Below are 14,492 nucleotides of genomic sequence, written 5' to 3'. Positions count from 1 at the left end.
CAGAAAATAAAATTGCCACCAGGACACTTGGGAGGCTTCAAATTATCCTGGGTTTGTTCAATTTCTAAGCTAAACATTTTTACTGTAGTGGAGGCTATGCAGAGGCAACACATTTAGACCCATTTAGATGTTGTGTGGCTAAAGTCTTAGAAAGCTGAGCAGAAAGTAATATACAAAGATGTTTATTGAGGTCAGGCCTGTGTTAATCTAAACAAACAGTTCAAGAGCATAATAAAAGCAGTGAATGTGAGTTAGTAGACAGGCTAGCGGTGGAACGAAAAACATATTCAACAAAAGGAGTCATTCAGACACAACTCAATATTTTCACAGTAGGCCTATCTGACTTCTGTTGTCCTGTTTGGATTGTTTTTCCCCCTGGTGTAATGCACAAAATTAAACACATCCCTGGGCTCTGCAGCATTAGTGCAGATAATGTCCATGGTCTGGTAAATTAGTGCAGATAGTGTCCATGGTCTGGTAAATTAGTGCAGATAATGTCCATGGTCTGGTAAATTAGTGCAGATAGTGTCCATGGTCTGGTAAATTAGTGCAGATAGTGCAGCATTACTGAGAGCACTGATAACAAAGGGTGGGGGCAGATAAATGGGGTTGAGTTGATTAGGATTGTCTCATAGGCTAATAAAATGTCAGTGAATAATAAACTCTCCCAAAAACTCTCTATTAGTCTCTGTAAAAACTCAGTTGATATATGTTCAAATGACGTGGTCCACTTTTTAAAACTTTGGGGGATCTACCATAGCCATAGACATGATCTGCCGTACTCGTTGTAATGATACTGCCGCCTAGTGGACGACATTAGTAACAGTATCTGTGATGTTGCTTTACGTGATGACGCAAGTAAACGTCTTGGCCAAACCGTTCTCTCTCAGGCGGCGCTAAATTTCAAATGGGGAATTCCGTACAAGGGACGACTCGCTAGCTACATATTTAAGGCACAATATTAAAAGTTAAGCATTTACATCCCGGATACAGTTTTACGATTTAATCTTCTGTGGGGCTTTCGGTAAGTCAACAATGCACAATACATTGTGTTACCTTTGCTGTTTGCAATTCTATGTTTCACGCTGTAACGTTTTTTGATGATGGCACTGGCTAGCTAATGTCGGTGTTGTTTTTTAGCTTGCAAGCTAGCAGTAGCATCATGCTAACATAATGTACTACAAGCGTTCAAGTGCAGCCCGATAAAGAGCTGTGAACATTACCGAGCTAGTTACCATAACCATAACGTTATACCAAGCTAGAAAGGTATCTGAAAATCTCCTGAAATATCACTGATGGTAACGCATATCCCTCACATGCTTACCGTAGGGTGACTGTGTTCCGTACACAACAGTGTAGGCAACAGTGTTCAGTACAGTTAAACTTTTAATCAATTATAAAATGTATATAAACAGAGGTCAGTGAAAATATACATACCACTACAAACTGCACCTTGTCTTCTTTGATATGAACAGTTCAAGGGAGGATCTGCAACGTTTTGTTTTTAGATTCTAAGTAAATATCGGGACACCACCGGGTTTTTGTGTTGTTGTTTTTTATAGGCACTGTTGTAGTTTGTACACTGTAGTGGTCTGTCTGATAATGTTAATTTGTGATTGTGTTGGACGCACATGATGATATTTTAGATCATTGTCTTAAGCTGCTTAAATGAACTGCTTGCAACTAATGTTAATCTTTTGGTATTACCAGACATAATGAGTGCAGTGTCTACCCCCACCTCCCGGATGCGGCAATGGCCTTCCCCGTCTGTGGGGCCAAAGGGAGCTCTTTCTGCAACCAGCACCCCGCGACTTTCTTGTTTTCCTGGTAACGATGACGAACATGAGCGACGTCAAAGGCGTAGGTCCAGAGTAATTGACCTCCAAGCGGGGGCTGACTCTTCTTTCAACGATGCTGCATCGCACAGGTTAGAGGTTGCTAACTTTCCGTGTGGAAAATAAGAGAGTCGACATTGGATATTTATTTGTGGTGGTGCGCTAACAGTGTATGTTCCTCTGTGTAGTAATGCTGGGACCCCTGCTGCTGTGCCCAAGCTGTCCACCGCCCAGATCTCTGAACACTATTCCACATGCATCAAACTCTCCACTGAAAATGTAAGTGCTGCTCATGTGTTTTCATCTATTCACTACATGCTATTTCCCATGTATCAACTGTGTTGATGGAAAGCTTTAACAAAAAAAATATGTATTCGTGCAATAAAAGACATATCTTAATACTCTCTCTGTTTGACAGAAAATTACAACCAAAAATGCCTTTGGTCTGCACCTCATTGACTACATGGCAGACATTCTAAAGCAGAAGGACTCTGACCTCAATTTCAAGGTGAGTCAGTCCAGTCTCTCTCTTATTAAAACGTTCGTCCCGCTCACAGAAATGATGTACTAGGATAAATGATGAAGGTCTTGAAAAAACAATCTGTCATACTCTCTCCTTAGGCAAATAAGATGTAATTGAACGCATCTCCATCAAGTAGATTGTTTCTGTCTCTGTGATTGCTTACCAAGGTTGCTGCAGGTACGCTGGATGCCAGCACCAAGATCTACGCGGTCCGAGTGGACGCAGTCCATGCTGATGCTTACAGGGTCCTGGGAGGCTTGGGCTCTGAGACCAAGCCCAAGGAAGGTGAGAAGGCTGTAGGGAACACTCTGCTGTGGTGCTGCTTACAGTGCGGCCCTCTTGCAGTATTCTGATGCAGCCATCAAACGGTTACTATTGGGGATCGCCAGAGAAATGTTATTGGCTGAATCAGATATATGATACCATGCCATGTGTTAACTGCTAGGGGAAGATGCTAGCACATTCGTTGTGTTAATGTTTTTGATTAGGAGAATTCTGTGTTGTGTTTCATGCAGTGCTGTACTTCATCTCTGGTGGTTGTTCTTGTTGCTACGTGAACAGGGCCGGACTCTGGGGAGGATGCAGCTGCTGAGGACGGTAACGAGGGGAAGCAGATAGCAAAGAAGAAGCGCGCTCCCAAAAAGACCGTGGAGCAGAACCTGGGCAACATCAACCGCTCTGAGTCAGAGATGAAGTGTGAGGTAAGATGTGTGATGGGGTTTTAATTGTAGCATCAGTACCAGCAGTACAACATAAAAGTATCAAATTCTAAAGAATCTGTTTGATACCCACTGGCAGTGAAGGCACGGCTGAGGTGTTGTTGATGACGAGCCCAAAGAAGTAAGCCTCATAATGATTTCAATAACATGTTTTGCTTATTCTCTCTCCTCTCCTTTATTTTGTCTCAGGTGGACCCCATGTTCCAGCGCATGGCGGCATCCTTCGACGAGAACAGTACGGCCGGAGTCTTCCTGTCTGTGCTGTTCAGCGAAGACAGTCGCTGTGAGCTCCTCTTCCCCTCCCACATGACCCTGCTGCACTCAAGGTCCCCCTGCAGCTCCATGCCCGTGCAGTATGTCCCCGCACGGCCCCTCACTGGTAAACCTGCAACCGCATCAATCGGGTGTTATTGTGTGTGTGTATGTTTCATCTGTTGAACCAGGCCTAATCTTTTTCTTTTAGTGACGGACATATCTGTCCAGTCTGTTGTTTTCTTGCAGGACCGTGTAGTTGCTGTAGTTTAGCTAGTAAGGCAGGGTGCGGACCACCCTTAGCACCTAGGTGTATTTCCCAGGCATTGAGTAAGAAAATGTATGTCATATGAAGTGATCGTCCCTAAGGATTAAAGCACGTGCTAAAGGAAAACAATGTTTAACCCTACACCAGTCAGGGGTCTATTCAGGGGTCAGACACTTATCATCTGATCAACATTAGACACCTAAGAATTATTGACTGTGAATCTCATACGTTTATTTGCCAACTGTCATAGGTGTGTTTGTGTTATTTTTACAGGCGGTCTTAAGTCCCTGGAAGAGCGTGTCATCTGCCCATCACTGGAGGACTTCTCATTCACAAGATGGTCCCCTGATCAGGTGGAACAATGCACACTACATCCTTTGATTATTCTTTTTTTATTTGACATACAGTATCAGTCAAAAGTTTGGACACACCTTCTCATTTTGAGAAGTTTTTTCTTTACTTTTTGTATTTTCTAGATGGTAGATAACACTTTTTTTGTTTAGTACATCATTCCATATGTGTTCTTTCGTAGTTTAAATGTCTTCAGTATTAATCTACAATGTAGAAAATAATAAAAGTAAAGAAAACACTTCTCCAAAAAATTAAAGGTGTGTCCAAACTTTTGACTGGTACTGTAAATATGTCAAAACATACTATATATACCTTTTGGTACACTGTGTGCATCATAGGCCAACAGGCAGACAATAATGAGTTTATCTGTTTTGCTGTCTTTTCTCATTCTGCAGACTATGAATCAGCTGCTGGAGAAGATGAAACAGGGAGAGCACGTGTTTGACGTAAATGCCGCCATTGAGCCGGATGAAGAGGATTGCCAAGACTTTGGGGACAACTTTGACGCAGATGGTGAAGAAATCGGCCAGGGGGATTTCGGCGGAGAGGGTGTCGACGAGCACAAAGAGGGCTGTGCCAACCGAAAAACAGACAAACGGTAAGGTGTTGTAGTTGGGTAGTCTGGTTTAGTTAGATCCTGGAATTCTTGTCTGATTATTTTGCAATAATTCAAACACACCTTGTGTTTAGGAAGGATGAATTGTTTACAAAACTTAATAACTGTACCACAGTGCAATCTCATACAAGGGTGATCCTGACTAAAAAACATACGGCCATGATCTTAAAATCCGGTAAGCCAGCTCATGTTTGCAACGTTTATCTGTACACAGTGGCGTTATACCAATTGGAGAAGCGGACATCACAACCATGTGTCTCCAGCTGTCCTCTCAGCCCAGAGAGTACTCGTACTTCAGCCCCAAAACCATGGCATCATGGGTAGGACCTGGTTACTGGCTCTTCAAACCAGGACAGAAGCGTAAGTTTTCCTTTGGGTTGGGATTGTTGGTCTTCAGATGTGTTGTCATATTTGGTAATTAAAACAAGCACTCTATGAATGCAGACAGATTTAATTGAAGGGATGTTCTGCTTCTTGTCTTATCAGAGGATCAAACACAAGACAAAGAAGCCCAAAAGAGGGCACCAAAGAGTGCCCTGGTCATCGACTTCAATGAAGACATTCACTTCCACAATTATTTCAAGACCACAAGAGTAAGTAAACCCTTGCCTTGATCCACTGAGTGACTCTAAGGCTAGTGCTTTATGCCTGCTAGAGGTGGGTGTATTAATATGGGTTTAGTGTGAAGCATTACCATGGTAACTTAAACGCAAAGTTTGCATCATTGTGTGCTCCTCACTAATTCCTCTGACCCAGAAACCGCTGTGGCACTGGCACTGAGAGGGCTCCGGTAGCTCGCTCCATAGGGTTCTTATGCTTTTGTAGGGCCGGAAGGGTCACTGTGACTGTTTAGTAGTCCTGCTGTGTTGCTTAGTGCTGTATCTCTTACTCTGCAGTTATCGGAGACTTGCCCTGAAGCAAACTCCACCTTTCATTTAAGAGTTCATAAGAGCTTTTCTCACTCTTTCTCTTTTTATACTCTCCCTCTCCTTCTTTTCTTTCTTTCTGTCTCCAGGCAGCCACCACCATCAGTAAGTCGGCCTTAAACACCAGCAATAAGAAGACCACTCTTCCTTCAGACTTCCAGTATCCCCTGAAAAACTTGTCTCAGCTCAGTCTCAAGCCCTCCAGCACGGTATGTCCTCCCCATTCTCTCCATTATCTGTATTCAGCGAAGACTTTTGTAGATGGCAGACATTAGTCTTGAGAAATGAACGCTCTAACACATGGTTAACTCTTGCAGCTGTGTGCGGAGGGGAAGAAGAGGTTGTCTGGAGAGCTTGGAGAGGGCATTGGGGAGTATGACTACAACAACCCCAATGACACGGCCAACTTCTGCCCTGGTGTTGAGGTTTGTGTGTGTTCATTTTATGTAATTGCATTTGCCTTATACTTATTTTAAAATAAAGCGATCAAATTGTAAAACAGATATTTACAGTGTGTATGCCAATCCCTCGGTTTTACTTAGAGAGGGGACAGCGATGATGAGACGGATGAGTTTGGGCCTTCTATAGACGGCCTCACCCCAACCTCACCGGGCCATGACGGTGTCTCCACGTACGGCGAGGACAACTTGGTGCCAGAACCACACAAGGTACTTTACTGAGCACAAGCTGTGGAACTTTTATTTCTGTTCACTGAAATTTTGAAAAAGTGAATTGACATTTTGCTTTTTTCCCCCTCATTGTGTGCAAGGTGAACACAATCGAGATCAATTATGCTAAAACGGCTAAGAAGATGGACATGAAGAGACTGAAGACCACCATGTGGGGGCTTCTCACTGACAGTCTTGAGAAACCAGTGGAGGAAACCGCCACTGTGAGTTCAAGTCTATTCCATCTGTAGGCAGCTACAAACATTAAACATGCCATAAATGAACTTCATATGCGATCACTTCACCTATACCATCTCATGATAATACTGTTTTCTCCCTCTTTGCAGGACACAAGTGATGCCAAGCAAGAAGAAATTGCTGGAGAGAAATCCTTCAGTCAGTCCACCCGGAACCTGTTTCAGAAGTATGGCACCATCCCAGCAGTTCTCAGTCTACTGCATTATTTAGATGTGTTATTCCCACTGAGAGACTTTGAGCTGTGTCAACCTTCCACTCCCCAAAGCCATATGTGTACGACATCAATTAAGATTAACAATGCACTCATCAGGTCTCGCCCTCTTTCTTTTCAGACTGCCCAGCACTATGGCAAACAACCTGTCCGTCCCTCTGGCCTTTGTTGCCCTATTGCACTTGGCCAATGAAAGAGTAAGTTTGGTGCTCCTCACACACACACACACACACACAGAGACACACACACACACACACACACACACAGAGACACACACACACACACACACACACACACACACAGAGACACACACACACACACAGAGACACACACACACACACACACACACACACAGAGACACACACACACACACACACACAGAGACACACACACACACACAGAGACACACACACACACACAGAGACACAGAGAGACACACACACACACACACACACAGAGACACACACACACACACACACACACACACACACACACACAGACACACACACACACACACACACACAGAGACAAACACAGAGACACAGAGACAGAGACACAGAGACAGACAGACACACAGACAGAGACACACACACAGACAGACAGAGACACACAGACAGACAGACAGAGACACACAGACAGACAGACAGAGACACACACACACAGACAGACAGAGACACACAGACACACACACAGACACACAGACACACACACACACACACACACACACACACACACACAGACAGAGACACACACACACACACACAGACAGAGACACACACACACACACACACAGAGACACACACACACACACACAGACAGACACACACACACACACACACACACACACAGACAGAGACACACACACACACACACACACACACAGACAGAGACACACACACACACACACACACAGACAGAGACACACACACACACACACACAGACAGAGACACACACACACACACACACACAGACAGAGACACACACACACACACAGACAGAGACACACACACACACACAGACAGAGACACACACACACACAGACAGAGACACACACACACAGACAGACAGAGACACACACACACAGACAGAGACACAGACAGAGACAGAGACACAGACACAGACAGAGACACAGACAGAGACACAGACAGAGACACACAGACAGAGACACACACACACACAGACAGAGACACACACACACACACAGACAGACACAGACACAGACACAGACACAGAGACACAGACACACACAGACAGAGACACACACACACACACAGACAGAGACACACACACACACACACACAGACAGAGACACACACACACAGACAGAGACACACACACACACAGACAGAGACACACACACACACAGACAGAGACACACACACACACACACAGACAGAGACACACACACACACACACACACAGACAGAGACACACACACACACACACACACACACACAGACAGAGACACACACACACACACAGAGACACAGACACACAGACAGAGACACAGACAGAGACACAGACAGAGACACACACAGAGACACACACACAGACACACACAGAGACACACACACACAGACACTTTTCTGCAGAGTGGAGCTATAGCTGGTAGTAAATTGTAACAGTAAAGTGTACCTCATCCTAAACTGTTCCTTTATACCCATGACAAAATCCCACTATGTTTTAATTTAAATCTTTCCTTCTACAGAATTTGTCACTGTTAAAAGTGGATAACATGTCAGACATCATCATCAAGCAAGACCACTAAGGATGGACTGATGCTGTGCTCATGGCTTATACTATTTTTGTACTCTTTATCGCCATTTTAACTTTTAAGTTTTAACATACTTATTCACCATTTTGATAGTGTCTGTGAAATACCTGGCCACCATCTTCTATATTAAAGTATACAGTTGTTTTGGCTTGATAACATTTGTAGACTTACTTATAAAGTATTTTTGTAAATGCTTTTCTATGGTGTCCTGGACATAATTACTGTGATGACACCACCCATGTGTCTGTTGCACAAATCTGTATAGACATGTAGAATGTACTATATTTACATTTTAAACTGAATGAACTAGCTCCATATAAGGCCAAACGAACTGGTTGGTCATGACTTTCTTTTCTTACTGACGAGCCTTGCATATGTTTGTCACCTTTATGTGTTGTCTGACCCGTTTTTTTATATGTTGGCTGCATTCTGAAAATTAAAAACATCTTTTTATTAAAAGGGATCTTGGGATCAACAGTGGTGTGTTCCATATACCAGACAAGCTCATATCCCATTTTTCACACAGAGATACAGTTTCAGACTTTACATACAAAGTATTGAGTTGGAAGGTGTTATTTGTTGCCAGCCACTTCTGTTCCAGGACAAAGTGGTAACCGGTTTAACTGGCTGATAAGCATTGGGCAGGGTGCTACTGCGTCAAAGAAGTCTAGGGGTGGAGTCAGTCAGGGCCACTGTGTGCAGTAGGAAATCTTATACAATTATTGCTTTTAATTTCCATTTAGCACTGAACAAAATTTATATATTTTTTTTTGAACAACTCTAGGCCTATCCTTCAAGTATGCTACGCTTACTGTTATGCTAAGGAAAATATGTTGATTGCACAACAACTTCAGATAGAAAATCATTATAGTTGGATGTCCAAGATTACAAAAATGCCAAAGTAAGGCCTTTGGGATTCGGTTCCTAACATGTTGATCTAACTACAAAACGAAATCCAACGTAAGCTGTATAGGAAATAATTATGTTTGTAAGCTACATAAGCAATGGCATCACCTTCAAGATATGTTTTTACCTGAAGCTTCAGGTGATCTAATCTATTATTTGGACCAACGCCCCCACGAGGAAGCGGCTGGAAGTATAGAGAATAGAGGTGGGCCAAGGCGAAGGAATTCACTCTGAAAGAAAAAAGCAACCAGGAAGTCTCCGACGGTTCTTGAAGGGCAGAACACAAGTAGCAAAACTGTTTAAATTTCGCTGTAACGACAGGAATTGGAAGTGAAGTCGGTTTGTATATTGAATCGACGACTTCGACTCTGACAATATGGGTGTTGGAGACAATAATCCTAGCGCTATGGTAAGATTTATTCAAATTGAGTCGAGGCTAGAGTGTTTCCCTGAACCTGTTGCTGAGGTTCTTTACGTCATCTATCGGAGGCAATGTTGGTTAAAAGTTTTATATTATTAATGACATTGATTTGATTCCTTTGTTTATATTTATTTGTTTTTGAAGTAGGCCCAAGACCTTATTACAGTTTTCTATAAATTCATGTTGGCCTATTTCTGTTGACAAACGAAGAAGGGGTCCGTGTTTCACAAAGTTGATGGGCACTACAAGGAAGAATATTGTAGCCTATTTTGTCTGTCGACCGAGTATATTAGACCGAGTAGACTTTTTAGCCTCGTTCAAAGTTACTTTTCTGTGTGTTCCCGCTTAGGACACTTACACCTTGCAACGTTGTTATGAGTAAGCATCTCTGTTAGAAATAGGCTAGATGAGAACTGGAGATTAGGCTACACAGTAAATGCAACCGTTCGAGAATTACAAGTTAACAGACGTTTCCTCTACAAATGATGGCATGATGACACTTGATAACACTGCCATCACTACAGTTAGCTCTTGTGTGAGGTTGTGGCCCAAGGTGTGTGATAAACATAGATTTAACTTCATGTCGGCTAGCAGTGATGTTAGCATTATGTGGATCCCACCCACACTATTGTAATGTTCTGACATTTTTCAAGTAAGCTGCCATATAAAGGACCAGCAAACTATTTTCTTTAAGCAGTGATTAAACAACAAATGTGAGATCTGTGCTGTTTAGCCGACGCCTGTATGTTGGTATCTTCAAGAGCAGTATAAGGATGGCTAAGTGTAATGTTCTCCCTGCTTTTATGTTTAATGCTTTCACTCTATCTTGAGCATATATTAGGTTATAGATTACAGCAAACCAATGTCAAATAATATTGACTCTTACATAGTTATGTCACGGTGATCGATTAATCATTTCCCTGCCACGATTATTTCTGACTCAACAGTGGTCATGTTTCTTGTTCCAGCTGTAGCCTTTTAGAGAAAGCTGAAGTGTAAATATGATTTTGTAGCCTAGAAGAAAAGTGTAACAGGAGCTCCATAGTTTTGCTGAAATTAGAAAGAAACAAATGTGTCTTAGAGGGACATACCACATTGGTAAGTGAGTTACAAATCAGAGCTCTGAAAGTCATTATAATCACATATTTCATGCTGAATGAGCTCTTGGACTTTTTGTGAACTGGCAGGAGAATTGGATTTTACACAGTGCCTCAGCTGAATTTCTCTGAGAGGAATTGCACGTACACATACACACTGGCTTGATTAATCTAACCTAAGGCATCTGCAGGCCATTCCAAAAGCAACACAAAGTCCCTGTAAAATGCAGATATGGAAGCAGGGCCTGTAAGAGAGATCAGAGGAACTCATTTTTTTTTTTAGAGGAACTCAACTTTTGCTGGGCATCAAAAGCTCTTTTCCCAGCGAGAGTGGGGTCATTCGATAGCACGCTGCCATTATGTGCGTAGGGGACCCAGAGCAGAGGGGGAGGGAGTGAGTCAGAGAGAAAGGCAGATGGAGAGTGGTGCAGCGCAACGCTGTTTCCTGGAGACGTCTGTGTTTATGAGACGCTGGATTGGCTCAGGGGATTTAAATGGAGGTGATCAGGACAGGAAGTGTGCACAAACTCTCACTGATATCCTTCATTGAAAATGTAACTTGTCATTAGTCATTTACATATTACATGTAACACGTTTCAATGCAGTCATCATGGAATTTACAGATTAACACTTTTCCTGTCAGCCATATTACTCATGCACATGTGGACATAGGCTACATGTGTACAAAAATGTTCTGTGTCCCGGGTTTAGCATGCCATAGCATTTCCTGATACTGCAAAATGAGGCACCTTAGGTCAGACATAGATATGTTCTCTCTTTCTATTTCCTGGGATGGATTATGGAAGCTTTTTTATTACTCTGGTCATTTTTAAAGACCACAGTCTCAGCTGGGTTATTTGTATTGGCCGCAGTGAAGACATTCGAGCTTTGTTATCTTTTCAGAAATCTTTTCTGATATAAAGTTTCAGTTGTCAGACTGCTTTACAACAGCAAACGACAAAGAACTAAAACTGATCATATTCCTTCAACAAACAAGCCTCATTTGTTTAGTGTTGTTGAATACTATGTTCTCTAGCCACGAATTCTACATGCAGTTTTGGACACTTGCAGTTCAAGGTAGAAAGATATCAAAGCATCATTTCATTATGCATATGTTTTGAAATGCATTTTAAACTGGAACTATTATTTAACTCCTGAGTGAAATTCAACCTCCATGTTTTGATGCTGTGGATCATGTTGATCTTCATATCAACACCCTCTGCCCTCTATACTGTGTTTAGGAGGAGGGAGGCGATGAGGAGAAGATTGTGGAGGTGAGCAAATACCAAAGCCTCAGTGAGCAGGTGGACGGGGTCAAGAATATCATGACCCAGAACGTGGACCGCATCTTGGCCCGTGGTGAGAGGCTGGATGACCTGATGGACAAATCAGAAGACCTTCAAGCAGGAGTAAGTCGTTAACTGTCACAGAAGTGTCTCAAGCCTGGACTGCATGTCACCGCTGCACACCACATTTTTGTGTTATGCATCTTACACACACTCGTTGATGTAATTACCCTGCAAAAAGAAAGTCACCCCCCCACCAACCAGGCAATCTCTCATATAGTTTGTTGGCACGTCTTTGTAGAACAACTGCTAAATTGTTTTATTTATTTATAAACCGGTGTTTAATAATCAAATATGTCTGCAAAGTTACAAAGCTGAGATGGTATAAATAGGTGATGATAGTTCAAGAGCAATGCCAGACTTTGGATAAACCTTTGTGACACAATGTGTGGGATATGAATTTGACCGTAACTGTGTTAAAGGTCTTGTCTATACCCTCCGTCTACATTGTCTTCTTCTGTTCTGCCTCATCTCCCCTCCACTAACCCCTCCCATTAATTGACCACCAGGCCCAGAACTTCAAGCAGACGTCTCAGAAGGTGGCGCGATCATACTGGTGGAAGAATGTGAAGATCGTCGTGGTCATCATTGTCATTGTGATCATCATTATCCTCATCATTGTCCTCTTGGCCACAGGAGTCATTCCAGTCAGCAACCCAGTTCCACCACCACCCACAATCCCACCCAATTAAGCACACTCTGTCCCCATATTTTAATTTCTCCCTCTCGTTCTCCATTTTTCTGTTTCCTGTTTCTCTCTCTCTTCTAATGCATATGCATACATGTAGTTTTTGCACATTTGCTTACACCTTCAACTGTCATATGGTGGCACTTTCACAACTAACAGAGTGAAAGCGTCTGACCAATGCCAGTGCTCACTTAACATCATTAGCTCAGACCACAATTTTTCCTCATTTAAAGCATTGGTACACATACTTCTCAGAGTGCAGTTGTTAAGAAGCTAAGCTAAGAGCTAGAATGAGTGATGCATGCTGTGGCCTGTACATTGCCCCTTCAGCAGGATAAGATGAATGATATTGTTTTATATTTTCAGTGGCAAATTATGTTACTTTGTTGAAAAGACAAATCAATAATGTGTTACCTTTGTTTCTGAAGGTGCCTGTAATTTGCACACAGAAGTGTGTAAAGCTTCTGAAAGGTTAGTAGAACATGATGTCTTTCATGATGTTACACGGAGGGTTTTCTGTGTCCTGAATGTCATTGCACCCATCCCTCTCCTGGGCTTTTTAAACAAGTTTAGCTTTGTTTTGATTAAATTAAGCTTTCATAGCTGGAATTTTTTAGCTAAGTTGACCACTTGAGATTTGTAGTCACATATGTAAGAGGAAGAACACAACAACATTGTGTGTGTGTGTGTCTGTGTGTCTGTGTGTGTGTGTGACCACAGCTTGGTGAAAGACAGGTCCATTGTGTGGTAGTTGGGCGAGAAATGACATGAAGGAACATTTTGTTATCTGGAAAGCACTGTTACTTCTCCAAGGTTCTCTCTCAAGGTTGACCTCCTAATCATGGCGAAAATCTAGTCTGAGAACTCCAAACCCATGACTATAGGCCAGCACTAGATTGTTATATAGTTATGTTTTCATTTAGACAAACTAATTCAGATGGACTTTAATTCGATTAAATCAGACTGGTCTGCGTGTTCTTATGTCACTTGATGACATTTGTATAGCTAGAGATGCCTTTGCTTGTATATGTAAATCAACTTCAATGTGTTTGAATTGGTTGCCCGTGTAAGATTCAACTGTGGAGATTCCAAGTTATTTATGTATGTTTGTTTTCATCTCTGTCCCAACAATTTTTGTTTTAATTTCCAGCATGAGTAATAATCTTTTAATAACCTAAAGAAAATTTGATAATTCATACAATTAATCTTGATGTGCCTTACCTAGAGATCTGTCCATGTTTCAAAATAAAGTTTGAAATTATGAAACGTTACCGCATGTTTTGAGCTCTTTTCACATATCTTGCGAAAAGACAATTCAATTCAATGTTATTAATGTATGTACAGTGCCCTCCACAATTATTGGCACCCTTAGTGAATATGAGCAAAACAGGCTATGAAAAAATATGTCTTTGCTGTTTATCCTCTTGGTCTTTCACTCAAAATATTCACAAAAATCTTACCTTTTCATTGAAGTAAAATTATTGAAAAAAAAAAAAAATTGACATTAAATAAATATGTTTCTCCAAAACATGTGTGCCACAATTATTGGCACCCCTTAATTTAATGTTTTGTGCAGCCTCCCTTTGCCAAGATAACAGCTCTGAGTCTTCTCCTATAATGCGTGATGAGGTT

General features: G+C 42.0%; 2 protein-coding genes across 2 annotated transcripts; both read left to right on the top strand.

The window, feature by feature from the left end:
- The first annotated feature begins 872 nt into the window (after positions 1-872).
- Positions 873-8,865, top strand: ncaph (non-SMC condensin I complex, subunit H). The gene is made up of 18 exons (XM_012815979.3): positions 873-1,024; positions 1,711-1,927; positions 2,024-2,114; positions 2,254-2,343; positions 2,526-2,643; positions 2,920-3,059; positions 3,267-3,456; positions 3,871-3,950; positions 4,344-4,546; positions 4,779-4,924; positions 5,051-5,157; positions 5,580-5,699; positions 5,808-5,915; positions 6,033-6,158; positions 6,260-6,382; positions 6,506-6,582; positions 6,749-6,824; positions 8,337-8,865. Exons 2-18 carry the CDS (start codon positions 1,716-1,718, stop codon positions 8,394-8,396), a joined length of 2,067 nt encoding a protein of 688 aa, XP_012671433.2. The 5' UTR covers positions 873-1,024; positions 1,711-1,715; the 3' UTR covers positions 8,397-8,865.
- Positions 8,866-9,502: 637 nt separating this feature from the next.
- LOC105890018 (vesicle-associated membrane protein 8-like) lies at positions 9,503-14,131 on the top strand. The gene is made up of 3 exons (XM_012815980.3): positions 9,503-9,717; positions 12,068-12,235; positions 12,682-14,131. The coding sequence occupies exons 1-3, from the start codon at positions 9,685-9,687 to the stop codon at positions 12,862-12,864; spliced, it is 384 nt and encodes a 127-aa protein (XP_012671434.2). The 5' UTR covers positions 9,503-9,684; the 3' UTR covers positions 12,865-14,131.
- The last annotated feature ends 361 nt before the right edge of the window (positions 14,132-14,492 follow it).

Source organism: Clupea harengus, chromosome 7, assembly GCF_900700415.2.
Source record: "Clupea harengus chromosome 7, Ch_v2.0.2, whole genome shotgun sequence".
In the NCBI taxonomy this organism is placed as follows: Eukaryota; Metazoa; Chordata; class Actinopteri; order Clupeiformes; family Clupeidae; genus Clupea; species Clupea harengus.
This window is presented reverse-complemented; position numbering and strand designations above follow the sequence as displayed.